Genomic DNA, 23,414 nt, shown 5'->3' with positions numbered 1-23,414 from the left:
TGGCGCAGACACAACCACAGCGGGGCAGACACAACTGCGAACTTTTCAGGAGTCAGTTCTGAGTCAGCTGCCAAACACAGCCATTACTAAACATTAATGAGATAAACTTATAATCAAATAAATCCTAGTAGAAGCAAAGGTAAGGAGTAGTCAAACCTCAACACTTCCTAGCTACTACATTTTACTACAATCTGCGGTCTTGAGATCATTTCTTATCCATTGAAATCTGTTCGGTGAACATTCTGTCCCCTCGGCACCCCTCCATTCTCTGCAGTTCCCCTTTCCGTGGTTTCAGTTACCCACGGTCCGCCTCGGCCCAAAAATATTAAATGGAAAGTGCCAGAAATAAGCAATTCACACGTTTTAAACTGCGCGCCTTCCTGAGCAGTGTGATGAAATCTCACGCCGTCCCTCGCTCGCGCCCGACACCCATCCACCACCATCGTCGTGGCTGTGATCCAGGATCACCCACCGTGCACGACCCTCCTCCTGACGTGTGGTCAGGTGAACGGCAGCGCCACAGTCCGAGGCACTGCCTCCATCATCCTGCTTACTGCGTCTCATCACCGAGGCATCTTATCACCCGACATCGTCACCAGAAGAGGAGTGATGAGCACAGTACAATGAGAGGTTCTGAGCGAGACAGACCACATCCACACAACTGCTACCACACGATGCTGTTGTCACGACGCTGTTGTCACGACGTTCTGTTTTGCTGTTAACCATTGTTTCTCTCTTACAAATGCCTAATTCACAAATTCAGCTTTATCACAGGCACACACATGCACAGGAAAAGCATAGTATATACTGACTGGATATATTCATTCAACAAACTGGAAATATTCTTTGAGTATATCCTGAACATTCATTGGGAGGACTGATGCTGAAGCTGAAGTTCCAAGACTCTGGCCGTGTGATGCAAAGAGCCGACTCTTTGGAAAAGACCCTGATGCCGGGAAAGACTGAGGGCAGGAGGAGAAGGGGATGACAGAGGATGAGATGGCTGGATGCCATCAATGACTCAATGGGCATGAGTTTGAGCAGACTCTGGGAGATGGTGAAGGACAGGGAAGCCTGGCGTGCTGCAGTCCATGGGGTCACAAAGAGTCAGACATGACTGAGCGACTGAACAGCTGTCTGTGGTTTCAGGCGTCTAGTGGGGGTCTGGAACGCAGCCCCCTGGACGCAGAGAAGACTGCTGCGTGTAGTGACGGTGCACTGCACATCTTCCCAGCTCCGTGTATAAGGACAGCTATTTGGTGCTCTGTAGTGGGCCCTGGTGGGAGTATTTACACCACGGGAATAGGCAAACGCTACGTACAAATTGGGGCTTTCCCCCCAAAGACCTGGCTAACGTTAAACGTTCACCAGTGGCTCACTGTAAGTGACCCAATAAGTCCTTCCTGTTTGCAAGGCGTGATCTCAGTGACTCCTTGCCGGAGACCCCATTCTTTCTGAAATCCAAAAATACACCATTCCCTGTGATATGCAGCGATCCAGATTTCCTTCCTGAAATTTCCAGCTTCCTGATGAGGAGAGCCAGAGGCACTCTGTCCGAACAAAACATCTGAGATTTGAAAACGCTGAAAGAGGGAAAGTGAGAGTAACAAAGGGACCCTCAGGTCGCAGAGACCCAAAGGGGGCTTGTTTTCACCTTACCCACCCCTCAGAAATCTGGACAAAGACACACCCACCCAGGGCTGCCCTCGTAGTGTTCTTCCTGATCGCCCCCAATGGGGAGCGAGCCGAGGGTGCAGGCAGAGGGGAGAATGCACACAGGAGCCGGTGCACCCGAGTGTGGCCCAGGCGTTAACAAAGGTCTCTACTAGCAACATACAAAACCAGCATCGCCCCCAATGGGGAGCGACCCGAGGGTGCAGGCAGAGGGGAGAATGCACACAGGAGCCGGTGCACGGCCGAGTGTGACCCAGGCATTAACAAAGGTCTCTACTAGAAACGTACAAAACCAGCACATTGTTTTTTTAAGGACAGAAAGAGACAGAAGGTGGGAGACTTTGCTTGAGAAAGGGAGGAGAAAAGACAGACAGGAAAGGCACTTGAATGCCAAGAGTGGTTTCCATGGACGTTAAAAATCACAAGTGGATTTTGTTTTTATTCAGGCGTTCTGTACTCTCCACGGATTGTGAGCGTACCCTGCTTTTTTTAGGGGAGGGAGGGGGCGAGGAACTCAATGTAATTTCACACAAGCAGAGCCCTGTGGGGGCAGCCACGCCTTGGTCCTGCCCTGCTCTCCAGGTCTCGCCCAGAGGCACCGACTCTGGGCCCAGCCTTTGCCCACCATCCCCAGCCTCGACTGGACCATGAAGAGACCATTGTTCTCCGGGGTGACATCATTCTGCTGCCAGGAGGGTGAAGAGCGACCTGAAATTGGGTGCGGTCAGCCCGGGAGAAGGTGGCCCGTCCTGCCCGACCATCCACGCCAGAGCAGAGGTGCGGTCACTGCAAGACAGGCTCCAGGTTGCGGGGCTGGGCGGTGCACTGAGGTCCAGCACCCCAGCTCCGTGCCCCAAGGGGTGTCCTGAGACCAGGCACCTATCTGGGCTCTGGACCAGCTGTGGCAGGAAGCATCGGCACAGACACTAGGAGATGCAGGGGGGTTGTGATAGCTGGACCCTACTCCCCTGAAGCCCAGGTCTCTGGAAGAAACACGACAACCTGCACCGGGCACACAGTAGGCACGTGGTAATCGGCGACCACGATTGTTACTCTGCTTTCCTCACCGCTCTCGCACTCCTCACCCTGTGGTTCTACAAGTTCACGCTGTCCTAGCCGCGGCCCCCAGGCCCCACATGCCCGGGTCGCCACCCCCCATCTTCCACCTTCGCCCACTTACTCCCTGCGCTACGGCCACACCGGCCTCCCTGCTGTTCCTCCAACATGCTGAGCACAGACCTGCCTCCGGGCCTTCGCACTTGCTTTTCCTGCTGCTGGGATGTTCTTCCTCCAAACCCTTTGAAGATGCCTTCCCTTCACCTCTCCGTGCTTCCAATCTCTTATCCGTGAAACATGGGGCTACCCAACGTATCCTTCAAGGCGGGGAGCTGTGAGGATTCGATGAGACCAACTCCGAGCAAGAAAGAGGGGCCTGCCCTTCTTCCCCGGCTCAGGTCTGCTGCTGCTGCTGCTAAGTCACTTCAGTCGTGTCCAACTCTGTGCGACCCCAGAGATGGCAGCCCACCAGGCTCCCCTGTCCCTGGGATTCTCCAGGCAAGAACACTGGAGTGGGTTGCTATTTCCTTTTCCAATGTGTGAAAGTGAAGTCGCTCAGTTGTGTCCAACTCCTAGCAACCCCATGCACTTCAGCCTTCCAGGCTCCTCCATCCATGGGATTTTCCAGGCAAGAGTACTGGAGTGGGATGCCATTGCCTTCTCCACAGCTCAGGTCACTGGGAGGATATCCCAGATACAGAGTCCCCTAAACCAAGTTGCATCCAGCAGTGGTTCTCAACTGGGGGAAGGGTGGCAGTTTTGTCCCTCAGAGACACTTGGCAATGTCTGGGGACAGTTTTGGTTGTCATGCTTGGGGTTGCTCCTGGCATCTAGTGGGCAGAGGCCTGGGATGATCTTTCATACATACATAGGACAGCTCTCTGCGCCCCAAAGAGTGATCAGGCCCAAGGTATCAACGGTGGTGAGACTGGGAAGCCGACACATGGCATGAGGTGAGTGTTAGAGGCAAGCCCTTCATCCTTGAAGACGGTTCCTGAATTTTCAAACCTACATAGTGTATCAGAAAGCGGGGACACAACTTTGCTGACAAAAGTCCATATAATCAAAACTATGATGTTGCCAGTAGTCATACAGATGTGAGAGTTGGACCATAAAGAAGACTGAGAGATAAAGAATTGATGTCTTTGAATTTTGGTGTTGGAGAAGACTCTTGAGAGTCTATTGGACTGCAAGGAGATCAAACCAGTCCATCCCAAAGGAAACCAAGCCTGAATATTCTTTGGAAGGACTGATGCTGAAGCTGAAGCTCCAAGCTGGCCACCTAATGCGAAGAACTGACTCACTGGAAAAGACCCTGATGCTGGGAAAGACTGAGGGCAGGAGGAGGAGGGGGCGGCAGAGGATGAGATGGTTAGATAGCGTTAATATCACAGACTCAATGGACATAAGTTTGAGCAAACTCTGGGAGATAGTGGAGGACAGGAAAGCCTGCTATGCTTCAGTCCCTGGGGTCGCAGAGAGCTGGACACGACTTAACGAATGAACCACACCAATATGACATATTTATGCTCATGTTTTTATGCTCTGTCCCCTTGAAGGCAACTCCGTAAAGGCCAGAGCTCTGTCTTGTTTTATTCACAGCTGTTTCCCCAGCGTCAGCACCCTAGTAGGTGCTCGATGAATCCTGGTGGGATGAAACTGTGAGTGAGTGAATGACAGGGCACAAATACACACCTCATGCTTGCGGGGGCCTGGCACTGAGGACATGCCCACAGAAGGTCAGCCAGGCTCTTACTCTCCTTTGCGAGGGGTGCCAGTCTGGCCATCTGGGCAGGAGGGACTCACATTACGGCTCCAGCAACGCATCTCCCAGTGAAGTGCACACTCATTAAGCCCCTCCTGTATGCCAGGCGCTTAACAGGTACCAGTCCCACTGAACCACCTGCCAGACAAGTCCCAGGTGAACCCCGCTTTACAGATGACGAAGCTCAGACAGCAAGAGGTGGCTTAACTTGCCCAAGGTCACTAGGCCAGCATGTGGAGGAGCTGGGCCTCGATCCCGATCCTAGCCCATTCCTAAGCCCTCTCTGCCGAACGCCCCTCAGCCCTGGAGACCCCACCCCACCCCCCCGGCTTCCCACTCTGACTCTGGGTGTTGGCCTCAGTGGCGCTGCTGCTGCGCCTGGGTTCTGGAACGTTCTGCCTGGACTCCGCTCCCTGTCCACCTCTCTGGCAGGGCTTGTTCTCAGGCTCGCCCTGGGCTTCGGCACAGACGAGCCTCTTCCTGCCTTTGTCACTCTGAGACAATGTGATTATTTCCCCTCTTCCCCCCTTCTATTCGGCAGACGCCCAGGCGGGCCATTAGCAGATTATTTCAAGGCTGCCTTTGGAAAAGCGTTTCAAGGCACGCCTTTCAGGGTTGCTTTCTGCCTGCCAGAGATTCTTCTGCTGGGCTCTGAGTAAATAGAGGCCTGAGGCAGGACTTGGAACAGAACGGATTATTTAGATAAATCACGTACTAGTTCCAAAGACTGAAATCCCACCCCCTTCCCAGCCCCAGCTCAGGCTCCTGCAGGTGTCTCCTAACTCTTAATTGTCTGTGGCTTTGAAAAGTTTCCTCCCATAAAACAAACACTGAAGCGAAGTCCCCAGGGGAGAGGGGCGCCTGTGGCTTTTCCAGTTCACTGGGAATCTTTGGAGGAATGGTTTGAGAGAAAAGGTTTCGGTTGTCACGTACTGGGTGACAGGGCTCCGTACTGAGTACTAAGCAGGGCTACCACGGGCATCACGTGTCTCCTGGCGGCGGGTCACGGCCCTTAAGTGGCTGCAATGGGAAATGTAAAGGATGAGGACATCCCCATTTCACAGATGAGGAAACTGAGGCACAGAGAAGGGAACAGTGTACCCAAGGCTGCACAGCTGGGAAGGAGCAGAGCCAGGAGTCAAAGCCAGGAGTCTCTTCTGCAAAAGAGCCTGCGTCTCCATCTCAACTCTGCCCTCGTCCCCGGGAGGCAGGACACTGGGGCACCTGACGGGAAGCAGCTCCCGGTGCTCATCCACTATGTGCCCGGGCCCGCGATGGGCACCCATGTCAACCTGATGACCCCCAGTTCTCCCCGGTTGACAGAGGAGGAAATCGAGGCTTGAGAAGGAGTCAGGGCCCCTTTGCTAGGATGTGGCCAGGTTTGATTCAAGCTTTCAACCCCAGTGCCACCTGGTAGATGCCGAACGTTAAATGGGAAGGAACCAGGTTAATTCAGCCCAGATTTATCGCGCGTGCATCAGCGCTGATGGAGGCACTGCCAGGCAACAGTGAACAGAGGCGGCAAAGGCCCTGCCAGGCCCCTCTTCGTTCACTCATTCATTCATTCACCAAGCTGGGGAGCAGGGCAATGAGGCCTGGGGGACTCCAGCCAGTGCCCAGGGCCAAACGGCGGGGAGCTGAATGTTACCAAAGCCCCAGGCCCTTCACTGAATTGCCAGAGAGGGAACAAGAGTGAAAGAGAAGAGAGACAGAGACGGGAACCGACACGGAGACACAGGGACAGAAAGAATGACCGAGAGGCCAAGCCACCCGTCCCACAGGCTGGGTTGGGGGAATCTGTCTTCCAAGTTCTGGCCCCACTGATTCATCCCAAGCCGCAAAGCAGCACAGACCCAGGAGGGCAGGAGATGTCATCTTCACGAGGCATATGTTAGCACCTGACTGCTCTGATTGCTGTGTGACCCCAGGAGAATCACCACACCTCTCGGGGCCAGTTGAGGGGATGTCTGCAACCTCGAATGCGCAGAGGGCTGGCTCAGAGCCTGGTGCACCCCACGGCTCCCTCAACCCTGGGTCTGAAATGAAAACCGGGATTTATCACAAGGCTGAACCCGGGGAGGAGGTGGCTCAGCACTTCACCCACCTTTGGTCTCCTGTGAAATGGGTCATGCAGTCAGGAGACCCTGTCTCTTTGAAGGCCCGTGATAGGGGCTTCCCTGAAGTTATCAGGAAAGTCTGGAGAAATCTTTTTATAGAAGCTTGGCTGGAAAGAGCCCTGAGTGGGGTTCAAAGCTGGGGGTTCCAGCACTTGCTTTGCCACTCATTCCCTGTGCTACCTCAGGCAGGTGTCTTTCCCTCTCTGGGCTCAGCTCCACCTCTTCAAATCATTAGCAAGGTCCTTGAGAAAAAAACAACAACAACAACCTGGATACAGGTTGAGTTCTCAATCATTAGATGTCATTCCACCCTGATCCCCGAGCTCCATCAAGCTTGCCAGAGTGGGAGCTGCTGGAATCTCAGGACCCCGATTACCCTCCTCTGGCCCATTCACTCCCAGCTGCACTGGCCAGCGGGCAGTCCTGCCCACCACCTCGGGTAATCAGATGAGACCTCGCAGTTTTGCTCTGCTCGAAGACCACAAAAGCCACAACTCCACACGCACGTGACGTGGACGCTCGGCCACCCCGGGAGGGTGTTTGAGGAGATGGAGCAGGTGCCAACTAAGCCTCCCTAAAAATAGGAAGCATTTGGGTCGGGTTGGAGTGTCAAACACTTAAGGATAAATCAACCGGCAAAGCCAGCCCCATATACAGAGACGCTGAACCCGGTATAAATGTCCTGATGGCTTTGGGTGAGCACACGCGTCTACCGTCAAGGGGAATCACCACCACTGCACGCCTCTCTCCCAGGCATGGAACCAGGAAATGGTCCGGCTGGATGGACAACTGTCCCGGAAGAGGCAACTTCCCTGGCTGGACTGATGGGACGCCCCACCCCCCAACCAGCCAACTTCCCAGGGGTGGGGGAAGGGGAGCACTGGCAGGGAGGAGTTCTCACTGTTGTTTTAATACTTAAAACAAACAAACAAACAAAAACAATAATAACAAGCTTACAAGGTCTGGGGGCTCCGAATCCGGCTGCCTTTTCCTCAGGGAAGAAAACCTCTGTTGGCTTCGCGCCGAGAAGCGGCGGAAAGACTCTCGGCTCCGGGAAGCCAGGTGTCGGAAGGACGAGGTGCGCTTGAAGGGGGTCCGTCCGGAGGGCTCCCCGCCCGCCCGCTCGGGGCCCACTGTGCTGGTCACCAGGTTGAGGGCTTCCTGGAAGGACCGCCGGACAGTCCCCATCCACTGGGTCACGTGGCTCTGGGCCACCGTGAGTTTGTCGCCCAGGTAATCCATGGGGCCGGTGGGGCGAGGCAGGGAGGAGGGCAGTGAGGTGCCAGGGTCAGTCCTCTCGGCTCCCCCTGCTGCACGCTCGCTCGGGGAAGTTCTGGGCTCCCGCTGGAGGGGAAAGGTAGCCGCCTCTTCAGTAGCTGGACCGGGAGCAGATAACACCCGTGGAGCCGGCGGCCAGGGGCATCCACGGGCCACTCGGATCAGGCTGAGAGTCCAACCCCCTGGGGCTGTGAGTAAACACGCCGGCGGCTCCAAGATCCAGTTCCCAGTGCTCACCGGCCGAGCCGGCTGGCTGGCTGGCTGGCTCGGGTGACGACAGCTTTGAGGAACTGGGCTGCTGCGCTGGCTGGCTTTGGGGTGTGACAGTCCCCCCGCGAGGTGGGGGAGGAAGAGGCGGCGGCCCCCGGGGGAACCCTTGGTTAGGTACTCACTCGCCCCCAGGTAGGTGGCTGCCTGCAGCAGGGCCAGCCCCCCGTGCTCACCTGGCCCATGCAGGTTTACCCGTCCTCCGGCCAGGGGGAGGGGGAGGTTTCCGAACCTGTGGGCCGGCAGGCAGCTAGCTCATTTCCGGAGGCAGCCACACCGGGGCCCCAGGGCTCCCCCTGGCTCCCCTGGCTCGGCAGCCCAGGATGACATCAGCCCCCATTCTCAGCGAGGGGCTTTGCCGCCCGGGAATGCAGGAGGGGCCTCGGGGAGGCAGCCGCCCAGGGAGCTGACGTCCGCCCCCATTTGTTCTTTCCCACCCCCCCCACCCCCAAGTCCCAGCTCGCTGGCTCACCGTCCCGCGGGGCTGTCAATGCCTGCACGTGCTCGGCAGGCAGCCCACCCGCCCTGCAGCCCTGACCGCCAGCTCAGCGGGGGAGACGGGGCTGCACGTGGGTGCACGCGGGCGCGTGTGTGCATGTGGGTCAGAAGACCCGGTGGCCCCGGGAAGGCTGAACAGTTGGGAAACTGCCTCCAGGGTGACGGGACCTGTGGCCGCAGTCAGTCTGTCTCCCTCTGGCGGTCCATTTCTCCGTCAGGTTCCCAGCCTCTCGTTCCTCCCCCGCCCTGTCTCAATTTCCACTTGTTCCTCCCTAAGCTCTCTCTCTCTCTCTCTCTCTCTCTCTCCAGCCTTCCCTCCCTCCTCCCTAAAAGGCAACACCCAGCCAGGTGAAACAGCCCCTGAGGCCCCCAAGGAAGGAACTGGGCCGGGCTGTGTTTCAGTGCTGGTGGTGTTGCCATGGCAACCCAGGGCACAGCACCTGCCCCATCCTGGGCGGGCAGGCTCTGCACGGGAGCAACAGGAATGATTCATGGTTTCTACTGGGTCACATGAGCTCCCGGGCTTTAACCCTTGTGGAGCTGGAGTGGTTGGGACTGGGGGTGGGGGAAGGAGCGCTGGGGATGGGAGGCAGAAGCATCTGAGACTGGAGGGGGTGCTTGTCGGCAAGGGGGAGCAGCAGCCGGATCCTGAGGGGAGGCACGCATGCTGGAGGAGCTTTTTCCTTCCAGCAGGGATGGACCCTCTGCGGTACAGATGAGCAGGCGCAGACTCGGAGACATAGATTCACTGGCCCAAGGTCACACAGCAAGGCTATACCACCAGGCCGTGGCCCGGGGCTGTTTCCTCCCCACTCTCCGCCCCTTCTCAGGGTCTGACGTGGCGCGTGGTCCAGAGTTGGAGCTCAGTAAATATTTATCGTTCAAATGCCAAGTCCAAGAGTGAAACTTTGATCGGTTTGACTGCATCCCAAGAGCTTTTCCCCACCCACATCACCTTCAGTTCTGAATAAATATTTGCTCCCTAGACACTGATCAAAGGGCCTCACTTGAGAAAGTTTTTCATGGAGGTGTCTCTGACAATGCAGCTGACGCAGCTCTGCTTCTCTGGATTCCCAGTCCTTATGGATGTTCGTTTGCTCACTCATTCTTTCACTCATTCATGTAAACATCTGGAGACTGCCCTCTCTGGGGCGGGCGCTGGGCATGGAGCCTGAGGATGGCCCCTGCCCTTGAGGGCTCACAGTCCAGCAGGACCCTGTAATGGTGCTGATATTTACTGAAGAGTGTGACTCAGTCTCCAGTGCTCTTCTAAGTGCTTGCAAGAATTAGCTCAGGAATCCTAACATGAACCCATTTGACAGAGGGGAAGACTGAGGCCCAGAGAGGTGACAGTTACCTGCCAAGGTCTTCCAGAATGGTAGGCAGCCCTCAAGATGGCCTCCAGAGATCTCTGCCCCTTGTGAGTCATACCCTGGTGTGGTTCCCTCCCACAATGCGAGAATTGGTCTGTGTGCCCAAGAGATGAGGCAGAAGTGACAGTGAGTGACTTTCAAAGCCAGGGCCTGCTGGCCGCCATGCATTAAGGGCACTCAAGCAGCCCTGTGGAGAGACCCATGTGCAGAGAGGCCAACCTCCCCAGACCAACTGCCGGCACCAACTTCCAGCCACGTGAGTGAGCTGCTTTGGAAGCAGGTCCCAGATCGGCAGGCAGACCCTTGAATGACCCAGCCCTTGACCGCAACTTCATGGGAGACCCTGAGCCAGAGCTACCCGGCCAAGCTGCACCCCTAATTCTTGACCCACAGAAACCACAGGAGGGTCAGATGCCCAGAGGCAAGATAGCATCTGGGCCATCAGGAAGCACAGGCCAGAGCAAGAGGAGGAGAGAGAGGGGAGGGGATGAGGGGCTCTTGCAGTAGCCTGGCCCCTGCCCCCCATGATGAGAAAACATGCACACGGCCCCAGATCCTCCCTCCAGGCATGCGTCTGGCCCCATGCACCGCCGACACACAGCCTCCAGGGTCCCAGGGCTTCTGGTCACCAAGGCTGGCCTGCTTTCCTCACACAGTGTCCACAGCCAGCCTCCTGCGCAGGTGGTCCCCAGCAGGCTGGGGACTCCCAGGATGGGAGCAGTCCTCCCCACCTGACTCCAGAAAAGCTGCACCAGAAATACCTGAAGAGCTGGAAAGGGATGCAGCTTTTTAACAGACCATCTGGACACAGAGGTGGGGAAAATTTACTGAGCACCTCCAGGAGGAAACAAGTTACATCAAAGCAGCACCTTTAAAACTGTAATATCCGGGGACTTCCCTGGGAGTCTCGCGGTCGAGAATCCGCCTTGCGAAGTGGGGGGTGTGGGTTCGATCCCTGGTAGGGGAACTGAGATCCCACATGCCGTGGAACGATCAAGCCTAAACTGCAACTACTGAGCCCAAGAGCCACAACTAGGGAATCCACACGCTGCAACGAAATGATCCTGCATGATGCAATGAAGATCCAACACAGCCAAATAAATAAATTAACTTAAAATTAAAATGACAATATCCAGTGTTGGCCAGGCCATGGTAAAAGAGACATACTTACTCACAGACAGAAATGCAGATGGGTATGCATTTTCTGAAGGGAATTTCACATTCAAGATCAAAATTCTTAAAAACAACACCCTGCCAGTTAGCGACACACGTGCTGACGTGTACTGACATCTGTAGCTCACTTTGAAACGCAGGGAAAAAGAAACCTAAGGAACGGATGGGTGGCTGGAGTTTTCTTAGGCAAATATAGCAAAATGTGACCAATTGCAGAATATACCTGGTGGGTATGTATAATGTTTCCATACATTTGAAATTTTTCATAATAAAAGGCTGGGGTGGAAGGATGAGTCTGCCTTTTGACCCCGAGTTTCTTGATCCACACCCGGCACTTTGTCCAGAAAGGCGCATCATCTATACAAAACATTTTTGCCACAGGGGTGTTTATCACAGTCATATGTGAGAGTTATATTTGTGAAGAAGTCGTAAAAACCTTATCATTCCAACAAAAGAGAGACTAATTGTTCAGTTCTGTGCTGATGATACTGATCCCACCCTTATGCGTCATGTCGGCAGTCGGCTTTGTGAATGAACTTTGACTTTTAATGAATGCTGTATTAAAAATTATTTATCTTGATAACCTATTTTTTTTGGTGCTCTCTTAAACTGTGGACCTTACATGTGTGCCCGAGTCACCTCACCCTCAATGCAGGCCTGGATTTGCTAAATCAATACAGCATCATGGTTAAAGGTTTGTAGACCTGTTGCCAACTCACTGGAAAAGACCCTGATGCTGGGAAAGACTGAATCAGGCAAACGGAGAAGGGGGCGGCAGAGTGGTTAGATAGCATCACTGACTCAAAGGACGTGAATTTGCGCAAACTCTGGGATAGAGTGGACTGCAGTCCATGGGGTTGCAAAGAGTTGGACAGGACTGAGGGACTGAACAACTCCAGCTCTTATTACACTATGTGGCCCTGAGAAAGTTACTGAGCCTCTCTGATTTTCAGAGATGAAATCATCAGAGGCTGTCATTGTCACTGATGCTGTTGGTACCACGGACTGTGAGTGCCAGGCGCTGGATTAGTAATACATCGTCTGCTCCTCCCAACAATGAAATGAGGTCTGTACTAGGCCTACTACCCCCATTTACAGATGGAAAAACTGAGGCAGAGCGATTCCGTGACTGGCCTGAGGTCACACAGCTATGAAGTGGTGGAGTGCGCAATCCCCAGCCTTGCACCTTAACCAAGGTAGCGGAAGACTAGCCTTTGCCAAATCAGTCTAGATGGAAGACAAGTGTTGGGAAGAGCAGAGGGGACTAAGTGGTGGGCCGGATCACACAGTCCGCCTCCTTCCACACCAGGGGAGAGGGGTGCAGAAGGAAAGCCAGATTGCCTGCCTGCTCCCAGCTCCCGGCTCCCTTTAGGTACAATGTGGTCTAAAAGTCTGACTATAAAAAGCGTCACTTTCTGAAAACTGGGGCACAGCCTGAACGCTTTCCCCACCAGAGGACTTTTTCTGCAAACTCTTCTGTTCTCTCCAGGAAACTCTTGGGAGGTTGCTGGGCATCAAAAAGGAAAGAAAGTCATCTCCTTACATAATTAATCCAAAGGACTCTGGAGAAGCCACTGCAATCCAGGAAACAGAGGAGAATTTTACCACCACAGTAGGAGGTAGAGACCAGGGGTCACCATTTCCAGACATGCGTTTGCTGTCACAGAAATCAGCATGTCACTCATTCATTCATTTGACAAAATTCCCTGTGCAGTTACTTTGGGTGAGCTCCGTACCGATCCCAAAGGGACTACAGTCCCTGAAGAGCTTGGGGTAGCTCTCTGATTCCCAGCCATTAAGAGGAGAGGGTATCCCAATGGACCATATCAAAGCTGAGACTATAATTTTCTCCCCCATATCTGATACAAATGTGAACACTCTAGAGAATCCTTCAGTGGAAGAAAAAGCCAAGAAAAACAAGAAAAAAAGAACACCTGCAATACAAGTACCAAGAGCTAAGAAAGACTACTGAATAACACTATGATGGGAATGTTAAGAGGTGGAGGTGAAACCCAACTAAGTAAGTAGGAAGTTGAGGAAAGACGAACAAAGGGAAGATGATCATTTATTGAGGATCATTTATTGTAACTGGAAAAAGGAAATCTAGGTAGGGTTTTGAAGGATGAATAGGAGTGCTCCAAGAAAGCTGAATGGCATTTGCAAAGGCCACTGGGCATGGCCATATTCCACTCTCCCCCTGGGCTTTTGCACATGCTGTATCCCCTGTACCCCTGCCAAGAGCTGCTTTCCCCTGTTCTCCATCTCTATCAGATGTCCCCCCACCTCAAGACAACCTTCAACAACCCAGTCTTTTCCAAATCTCCCAAAGGAGGTCTCAATTACATGATCCTGTTTCCCAAAAAACTGGACATTCCAGGAGTAGGCATGCAGGGTCTCAAAATATATTAAAATAAGTATGTATAATACGTATCGATATTAGGTTGATAAGGAAGGTGGTGTAGTGGAAATGATAGTGACGATGAATTGAGGATCTGCTCTATGCTGGAAACTGGTTACCCAGACACCTCAGCTCACATAATCCTGGCAACAACCCTATAGGGTGAGCCCTGTTATTAATTATCCCCAGTTCACAGAGAAGGGCAGTGAGGTTTTCAAGAGCTGAAGGTATTTGTTCAAGGTCACTGAGCTGGCAAGTAGGGTTCTGGGACTTGAACCCAGACCTGTATGATTGCAAAGCCCTCTTCCTAGAGCAGAAGCCAGACACTATTTACACTTCTAAGACTCCTTAAAACATCCAGTTCTGCCCCCAAGCCCCACGCATGAGCATGATGACTATTCTACACCCTTCTCGGGATGTCCTCAAACCTCCTCTGGTCAGGAAATTTCTGCAGAAGGACTGGTCTGGGTGCAAATCAGTTTCCTTTCTCGACAACTGGCCTAGAGACTAATTCTGGGGACCATGTGTGGGAAGAGCGGATTTGTGGACCCAGTTTAAATCTGTTTTCTCAGGGACTTTCCTGGCAGTCCAGTAATGAAAACTCTGCCTTCCAATCCAGGGGACCCGGGTTTGATCTTTGGTCAGGGGACTAAGATCCCACACGCGTCGGAGCAAGTAAGCTCGCATGCCGCAACTAAAGTCTCCGTGCATCGCAACGAAAGATCCCGTGATTCAACAAAGACCCAAAGTGGCCAAATAAATAAATATTAAAAAAAAACAACAACAACAACCTGTTTTCTCTCCCCATGGGATGGAGCAAAGCTTTCGAAGGGCCGGTTGATGGCCAAATTTCTCCTTTCATTGAAGAACCAGGCCCAGGTAGACGGCTGTCCCAGACTCCAGAGTAAACCTGTGACAGCGGTCCTGATTTTCCATAGGGGTCACTCACAATCTGCATTTGAGAGGGTCTCTGGCCTCATGTCTGACCTACACCCCCAGGGTCTCTCCACCCCAGCCCGACTGGACTAACTGCCATCCTGGGATGTGCCAGGCTGCCTCTTGTTCAGCCCTTTGCACATGCTGTTCCCTCCGGCTAGGAAACCGTTCCACCGGTTCCTCACTTGGTCAGCATCTATTGTCCTTCACAGCTCAGCTTAGGTACTCCTCCTCCAAGAAGCCTCCCCTGATTCATGCCCCCCAGGGGGCCACCTCTGGGCTCCCACTTTGCTGAATGACCCCCTACGGCATCATTAACAATCTGAGCCGTAGCTGAAGCGACCGGTCAGTCTCCCCACTGGACTCTGAGACCAGGGCCAGCAGGAATGTGTTCTGTTCAGCCTTGATTCTCAGCATCCAGCACTTAAGCCTACCATGTGAAATGAGGGAATCACTGAGGCTTGAACCCGAGTCACACAACTCCCAGCATCCCTCTGCCTAGGCTTGTTTCCAAGGCAACAGGGAAAAGAATTCTGATATGGGAGAAAAAAGAAAACAGAAGTGACTTGACCTGACAAGTCAATCCCAGATTATTTATAAACCAAGCCCACGACTATTTACTTGTGTTCATTTATCACATTCTTATTCAAGTAGTCATTTTAATGACCTAAGATGCCCCTAATTAACCTTGGAAGGGAGTTGGGGGTAGAAAAAGACCATCTGGAAAGGAAATCTTTGTAGACAGCCAGGAACTTGACTCTCTGCCTTATCAGGCCCCACCCCGAACGCAAGTGGAAAAAAGAGCATTTTCTACGCTAGGGAGAGCCTGCTGTGTGGCCCTGCCCCGTGTGGCAAGGCTGGTCTGTAATTACAGCCCCTCTCTGAGAGCTGGCCGTCTAATAAAGCTGTGGGGTCCGCCTTCTCTGAAATGGAAATGGGGTGGGCCGACGGCCCTGCCCAGTTCACACAGCCACAGCACTGCCCTAGGGCTCAGAACAGTGTTTCTGGAGTGCTGCCATCCCTCCTTGGGCTTCCTGAGAAGGAAAGGTCTGGTCCTCTTGCCTGGGGTTGGTTAACACACCCCTTTCCACAGTTCAGTTCAGTTCAGTTGCTCAGTCGTGTCCGACTCTTTGCCACCCCATGGACTGCAGCACGCCAGGCCTCCCCGTCCATCACCAACTCCTGGAGTTCACCCAAACTCATGTCCATCGAGTCGGTGATGCCATCCAACCATCTCATCCTCTGTTGTCCCCTTCTCCCCCCACCTTCAGTCTTTCCCAGCATCAGGGTCTTTTCAAATGAGTCAGCTCTTCGCATCAGGTGGCCCAAGTATTGGAGTTTCAGCTTCAACATCAGTCCTTCCAATGAACACCCAGGACTGATCTCCTTTAGAAGATCCTTTAGGTTCCTCTTTCCACAGGAGCCACTGAAACACCACATGTTTGGATCGGTTAGTGAAAGAGAGCAAGATGTTCTTGGGGAACAAAAAATTACGACTGGGGTGAAGGAGTCACGATGTCCCCCAGGAGATTTATCCCCAAGCACCGAGCCTGCTATCCTGGGCTAAGTGCCCCTAAGTCGCACCCCAAGATCTGAAGACTCTCCCTGAGGATAACAAAAGGCTGCAAGAAGGCGAAGAAAAGGCCTCCCTTCCCCTGCTCCTACTCTCCCTCCCCCACGCCTTCCGACTTCAACGAGCATCTGAGCGGGGACCTACTAGGTGCAGGCTGTGTCCGGTGAGGGAGGCCCCGGCCCCGGCCCCTGGGGGATAAGGAACCTCAGCGGTGCTCAGGTGCCGAGGGCCTGCCGTCACCTCCCTGACTCGAGGAAGCCAGAAGCGCTGCAACTCACGCTGTGCAGACGAGGAAACCGAAACGCCAAATGAGGGGGACCGGAGCCCGAGTCACGTGGAGCCATGCACAGAGCAAGGCTCGGGCCCGGGGCTGGCCGGGCAGAGCCAGGGCTCCTAACCACCAGACTATGCTGCCACAGGGAGGGCCCCGGTTCATGGCAGAATGGGGCTGGCTTGTGGGGTGCAGAAGAGGTGGTCTCAGGAGCAGGGTCCCGACGACCCCTGTTCTTTCCTCAGACTCGGGCGGCCCCAAGTGAACCCCAAGTGAACCCCATGACAGCACAGGGTCTCCTGAGACGGCCTCGGAGACCCCCTCTCGGCCTCAGCTGCCACAGCAGCGCCAGGGACCCCTGACCCAGGCGGCCTTGGAGGGGACTCTGTAGCCTCCTGCCCTGGCTGAAGGGAGGCGAGGAGGTGGCTCCTGGGCCCGCTGACCCAGGCTTGAGGGCCACCAGGCTCTGCCCCCAAACCACTGAGGGTCCCGGGGCGGTACTCCCCCACCTCTGGGAAGCGGGGGAGCCCAACTCAAACCCCAGCTGCCTCGCCCCTAAGGCCCCCGTCCCTGCCGGGCTCAGACACCACGCGGCTGTGAGCACTCACGTGGCCTCCTCCCCCCGAGGTGCCTCATCTCACAAAAGGAAATCAGGACACCTGCCTCCCAGGTCAAGGTGCACAAAGCGGGCCCTGGCAAAGGCAGGCGGCAGGCCTCGGACTCCAACAGGGATGTCCACAGCTGGAGTGTTCACTTTTCCGAGAACAAACTTAGGAAGGAAAAGTGAAAGGAAGAAAAAGTGAAGTCGCTCAGTTGTGTCTGACTCTTTGCGACCCCACAGACTGTAGTCTACCAGGCTCCTCCGTCCATGGGATTTTCCGGGCAAGAGTACTGGAGTGGGTTACCATTTCCTTCTCCAGGGGATCTTCCCAACCCAGGGATTGAACCCGGCTCTCCCGCATTGTAGGCAGACGCTTTACCATCTGAGCCACCAGGGAACGCACTCCCAAACGCCAAACCCACATCTATTCAAACGCTGCTAGGACGCGGTGGACGCTTTTCTCAGCACCAACGACATGCCAGGAGCTACGCCATCTCATGTCATCCCCCCACACATGGGTAAAGGCAGGCCTCCAAGGACTGACTGTGCGCTGTGTGACCCAGGGCAAGTGACTCACCCTCTCTGAGCCCCTCCTTCCTTGTCTTTAAAAAGGGGTAAAAATGGTGCTCCCCTTCCCAGGTGGTGCCGAAGGCTATATGGTGTGTGTTCTATCCTGCAAGAGCAGAACCACCCCCATTATACAGATGAGGACACTGAGACAGAGGGAGCAAAGGCTGAAGGCTGCACAATCAGCCACTTAGGGGTAAAGGCTCACCGGGAGGCCGGTGCTCTCTCAGCAGCTGTGGCTCAGTAGGCCTCTGGGCGCTGGGGAGCCCCCAGGCCCACCCCCACTGTTCCCATCACCCAGTTCGCCCTCCTCTCATCTCAGAGCTGCTGTGAGTAACGGTCCCCACTCAGTCCCGCTCGCTGCACGCTTTCTCCCGGCCGGCTAGAGGTCTATTATCTGGTGCCTTGTTCCTCAGATCGCAGGCAGGGGCCCTCCTCTGTGCCGCCCACACTGTTCCAGGACCAGGCTGTGCCCAGCGGGGAGGGAGGGATGGCAGGAAGGGGGCGGCCAGGTGGCCTTGGCATCTTGACAAAAGTGTGTCTACCCACAGGCCCCCACAACACCCCACCCAGGAGGCACGAGGCTGTATTCTGGTAGCCTCGGAGTCCAGGACCTCGAGCCAGCCTGGGCTCAAAGCCCTCCAGAGCCCCCCACCTCGCCTCCACCCACAGCTCCCTCCACCTGGCTGCTTCCTGCCTCGGAAAGGTACCTCCCAGCAGCCACCAACGGTCTGCGGCCCCCACACCAGGCAGCCTTCGTATTTCTGAGTCTTCCCCACCAGTCCCTGCCCCGATCACCCAACACAAAGGAGCTGCCGGTCTTAGCACTCTTTCCTTTCAGTTCAGTTGCTCAGTCATGTCTGACTTGGTGACCCCATGAACCACAGCACGCCAGGCTTCCCTGTCCATCACCCACTCCCAGAGCCTGCTCAAACTCACATCCGTCGAGTCGGTGATGCCACCCCAACCATCTCATCCTCTGCTGTCCCCTTCTCCTCTTGCCCTCAATCTTTCCTTTACATGTTCCGTTTCACTGCCTGGTATTGATTTAACGTGATCTCTCTGAGCAAGGCTCATGAGAGCATAAACCTGGAGTCTTATTCTCTGCTGTTGCCCTCCTGCCTGGCACACTGGACACTCTCAGTACATGTTCGTTGAATGAATGGGTAAATGAACCAGTGAAGAAGGGGAGGAAGGGGTGAGGCAGGAAGGAGAAATAGGGTAGGCGAGAGAAGGAGGGGAGAAAGGGGCAGATGCACAGTAACTTTTTAAAAATTATTTATTTATTAATTTTTTTGCCATGTGGCATGCGGGATCAAACCTGTGCCCCCTGAACTTAACCACTAGACCAGTAGGGAAGTCCAAGCATGGTAACATTTGTCCTGCAGTCTCATCCTCTCCTCTTTCCCTGGCCAATTCCTACTCACCGTTAAAGACTTCACAATGATGCCCCCACCTCCAGGAAGCCTTCCCTGCTACTCTCCCACTCAGTTCAATGCCTCCTGTGGGTTCCTCAACCCCTGGGCTTCCCCATCACATCATAAATATAAGGGCGATGGGACTTCCCTGGTGGTGCAGTGGACGAGAATCCATCTGCAGGAGATGCGGGTTCGGGCCCTGGTCAGGGAACTAAGTTCCCACATGCCGTGGAGCAACTAAGCCTGCGTGCACCTGGCACTGAGCCCAAGCTCTAAGCGCCTCGAGCCACAGCTACTAAAGCCCTTGCACCTAGGGCCTGTGCCCTGCAACAAGAGAAGCCACCACAATGAGAAGCCCGCACACCTCAGCTAGAGAGTGGCCCCTGCTCGCCTCAGCTAGAGGAAGCCGACACAGCAACAGAGACGCAGCACAGCCAAAAACAAATGACAGATAAAAAACATCAGGCCAATATCCACACCCCTCTGCTCACCGGCTGCAGGCACTGGAACGTCAGGGCTGTTTTCAGGTCCCTTTTGCATTTCCAGAGCCCATCCTGAGGCCTAGCACTCCGCTAACGCTTCTCAAGGTCTAACCGGACACCAGGCCCAGGCTGATGCTCTGAAATCAGAGAATTCACGGACTCTTCAGCATCACCTTGTGAGCAGGGAGACAATCTTACACCCATTTTACAAACAAGAGAAGTAAGGCTGAGAAAAGTCAAGCTCCTCGGCCAAGGTCCCACAGCAAGGACCCCGGGAGGCCATCACACTGCCCTATCCTCCAGAAGTATGTGCAATGCATCGGGCACTTTATACAAACCTCATCAGTTCTCATCGGCCCTTAAAGGAGACGTCACTCTCCCAAACCTCAGATGAAGGGACCAAGGCCTGGGACACACAGGGTCCTCACACTCAGCCCAAACTCACGCAAGACAATAGGGCACCAGGAAAGTAATCAAAGAATCCGCACAGAAGAATGTAGCTGTGAGCAACGTTCTTCCTTCCTGGGCAAGCCTTGAAAACGGTGACTACTCACTTCCCCACCCTCTCTTGCAGCAGAAACATGTGGATGGGACCAAAATCCTGGCCAATGGGATCTGGGGTGGGGCGGGGGGAGTCTGCTGGCTGGGCTTAGGGAGCAGTCTTCCTTCCAATGCACCCCGTCTGCCTTAGCTGGATGTTGTCAAATCTTTTCCAGAAATGGCTGGAACTGTGGCAGCGATTTTGGGACCATGAGTGGACAAGACCCTGAAGGGCTGGTAGGAAGATGGAAAGAACCGGGGTTAATCCACTAATTCAGGATGGGTAAGCTTTTAAAATTATTTAATTATTGGCTGTGCCACGCAGCACGCAGAACTTCCTTGACCAGGGATCAAACCTACGGCCCTAGCTTTGAGAGTGGGACTCTTAGCCGCCAGGCCACCAGGGAAGTCCTGCAGCAAACCTTTGAAAAGGGCCAGAGAGTAAACATTTTAGGTCTTGCTAGCCACATCTGGTTTCTGTGACATGCTGTTTGGTTTGGGGGGTTTCGGTTTCTTTTTAAATCTTTTGAACATGTAGAGCCCTTCCTGAGCTCACAGGCCACGGTTTAATGGGCCCCTCCCTGCATCCCTTGTGCCGCCAGGTGGGCCATGTGAAGTATCTCACACCCTTTTGGTTCGGCCCATCTTTATGAGGGGTCCCCCGTCTTCATGAGGGGTCTTTTGCTACTTTCAGCATCTTCACAACCTTCGTCTCTGACAAAATTGCCGTGCTGGACCAAGTAGTGATGGTGAGGATGTGGGCAAGTGAAACTCTCAGGGGATGAGACGCAAAATGGGACCAAAATGGTACTGGAAGACAGTATGGCAGCTTGTAAAAAAGTCTAACATACGCCTACCGTATGATCCGGCCACGCCACTTCTAGGTGTTTACCCAAGAGGAACGAAATCACGCATCCATACCAAAACTTGAACGAGAACGTTCGCAGCAGCTGTATTCATATGAGCCAGAAGGCGGAATCACCCCAAATGTCTGTCAACAGATGAAGGGATACACACACTGATACCTCCATGCAGCAGAACAGTTCTGAGCGATAAAAAGGAATGGGCCGCTGATACCCACTAGGCAGTGGATGAACCTCACGTGATTAAGCAGAGTGAAAGAAACCAGACGCAGAAGAAAGAGTACGGGGTGTCCCATTTCATTCATAGAAAAGTCTAGAAAACGCAGACTAATCTACAGTGACAGAGAGCAGGGCAGTGGCTGCTTGAGGGCAGGGAGGGAGGGGTGGACTGCAGAGGGCAGGAGGGAACTGACGTGGGTGAGCGACACGTTCCGTATTTTCATCGTCGTGGCGCATCCTCGGGAACGTGTGAAAACTCATCAAGATACGTATGTGGTACGTCAGTTATCTCTCCACAAAGCCGCCACACGCAAAATGACAGTGGTGGCTCTTACAATGAGCCGAGCCCTGAGGGTACTGAGGGGCAGGGGGGCGGGTGAGTCTTGGCTGAATGCGTGCTACGTCGCTTTAGTCGTGTCCAGCTCTGATTTGGCAAATGAGGCGCCCCAGCAGCAGCCCTTGGGGACGGCTCATGGACCCTATGGGCCATGCTGAGAGCCCTCAGTTCTTTCTGGAATTCCCAGGTACCAGGGCTGGTGTATGGGCTCCGGGTCTCTTCCCGTCTGAAGAGACCCAGGGCACATAGCAGGCGGAATTCCCTGAAAGCCCCAGACTTTGTTTTTTCACTCATCCCAGAAAGAACAGGAAGAACTCCCAGCTCAGCCCTCCAACCGCCATCTGCAGCAGACCGGGAACAAGTCTGGCTTGGCAGCTTCAGAGACTCCGCCTGCACCTGATCGGATCCCAGGGACAGGCTGGTCGCCAGCAGGCCTGGCAGAAACCTTGCCTTCCTCCCTCAGGCCCTGCGCCCTCCGGAAAGCTCGGGTCTCTGCACAAAATCGCCTGCCCCTGGGTCTCAGCAGTGGGCACTCAGGTTCCTGTTTAACCATCCTTAGCCCCATTAGATCAGAGAAGGCAACGGCACCCCACTCCAGTACTCTTGCCTGGAAAATCCCATGGACAGAGAAGCCTGGTAGGCTGCAGTCCATGGGGTCACTAAGGGTCGGGCACGACCGAGCGACTAGGCTTTCACTTTTCACTTTCATGCATTGGAGAAGGAAATGGCAACCTACTCCAGTATTCTTGCCTGGAGAATCCCAGGGACAGAGAAGCCTAATGGGCTGCCGTCTATGGGGTCGCACAGAGTCAGACACGACTGAAGCAACTTAGCAGCAGCAGCAGCAGCAGCCCCATTAGACAGCATGTTAAAAAGCAGAGGCATCACTTTGCCAAAAAAGGTCCATATAAGCTAGAGTCAAAGCTCTGGTTTTTCTGGTGGTCATGTATGGATGTGAGAGCTGGACTATAACAAAGGCTGAGCACCGAAGAATTGATGCTCTAGAACCGTGGTGCTGCAGAAGACTCTTTAGAGTCCCTTAGACAGCAAGGAGATCAAACCAGTCCATCCTAAAGGAAACCAGTCCTGAATATTCACTTGAAGGACTGATGCTGAAGCTTCAATACTTTGGCCACCTGATGTGAAGAGCTGACTCATTGGAAAAGACCCTGATGCTGGGAAAGATTGAAGGCAGGAGGAGAAGGGGACAACAGAGGATGAGATGGCTGGATGGCATCACTGACTTGATGGACATGAGTGTGAGTGAGCTCCAGGAGCTGGTGATAGACAGGGAGGCCTGGCATGCTGCACCCCAAGGGGTCGCAGAGAGTCGGACACGACTGAGCGACTGAACAGCAAAGCAGCCGAGCGCCAGGGCACCACACACCTCCTGGCTGTTGTGAGAGCACAAGCCCCTGCTTAGAAGGTCTGAGCTGACAGCTTGCTTCCCTGAAAATAGGACCGAGGTTATGGCAACGTGTTTGGATGCAAAAGCCCCCAAGGGGGTCCTCAAGGTGGTTCCATGTGAGAACTTCTGGGGGTAGGGCAGAGGGGCAGTGAGGGGCCTGCCAGCAACCGTCTCTGTCCAAAGTGGAAAGATGTGAGGACAGTGAGTGTGTGTGTTGGGGTGGGGGGGCAGGGAGCATGGAGGGCGGGCAGGCAGGGTGGAGGGCTGAGTGGCAGGCCAGATCCCGGTGCCTCTGCATTCTCACCAGACAAGTTATTTCAGATTTGAAAAATAACTATGAGAACTACCTTCCCTTCCTCCTGCCAAATGTTCTCATTGCAAAATGGACTTAATGAGATCCCTTGGCAGAAAGACTTCTGGAAGCAATGAAAACGCTATGCAGCCTCAAGATGGCAGGAGCAAGTGGCACTTACCGGGGACCCAGGGAACAGAAATGGGGCAGGGCTGGGCGGCCATCACTTATGCACCTGCGGGGGTGCTGAGCATGGTGTTTAGGACACAGCAGGTGCCGCTGTGTCTCTTATGTCCCTGATGCTCTGC

At 54.3% G+C, this 23,414-nt stretch overlaps 1 protein-coding gene across 3 annotated transcripts in view; it reads right to left on the bottom strand.

The window, feature by feature from the left end:
* KIAA1671 (KIAA1671 ortholog) overlaps positions 1–23,414 on the bottom strand; it is a 127,031-nt gene that overhangs the window by 49,783 nt on the left and 53,834 nt on the right. Inside the window, exon 1 of one of the 3 annotated variants that reach the window (XM_068989480.1) lies at positions 7,570–8,380. The exons of the other annotated variants lie outside the window; for them this stretch is intronic. Within the exon in view, the coding sequence (XP_068845581.1) occupies positions 7,570–7,854 (285 nt within the window). The 5' untranslated portion in view covers positions 7,855–8,380. Of the gene's footprint in view, positions 1–7,569; positions 8,381–23,414 lie in introns of those variants that run through there. 3 annotated transcript variants of the gene reach the window in all.

Source organism: Capricornis sumatraensis, chromosome 17 (assembly GCF_032405125.1).
Source record: "Capricornis sumatraensis isolate serow.1 chromosome 17, serow.2, whole genome shotgun sequence".
Taxonomy (NCBI): domain Eukaryota; kingdom Metazoa; phylum Chordata; class Mammalia; order Artiodactyla; family Bovidae; genus Capricornis; species Capricornis sumatraensis.
The sequence above is the reverse complement of the archived record's forward strand: the minus strand, read 5'-3'. Positions and strand labels throughout refer to the sequence as shown.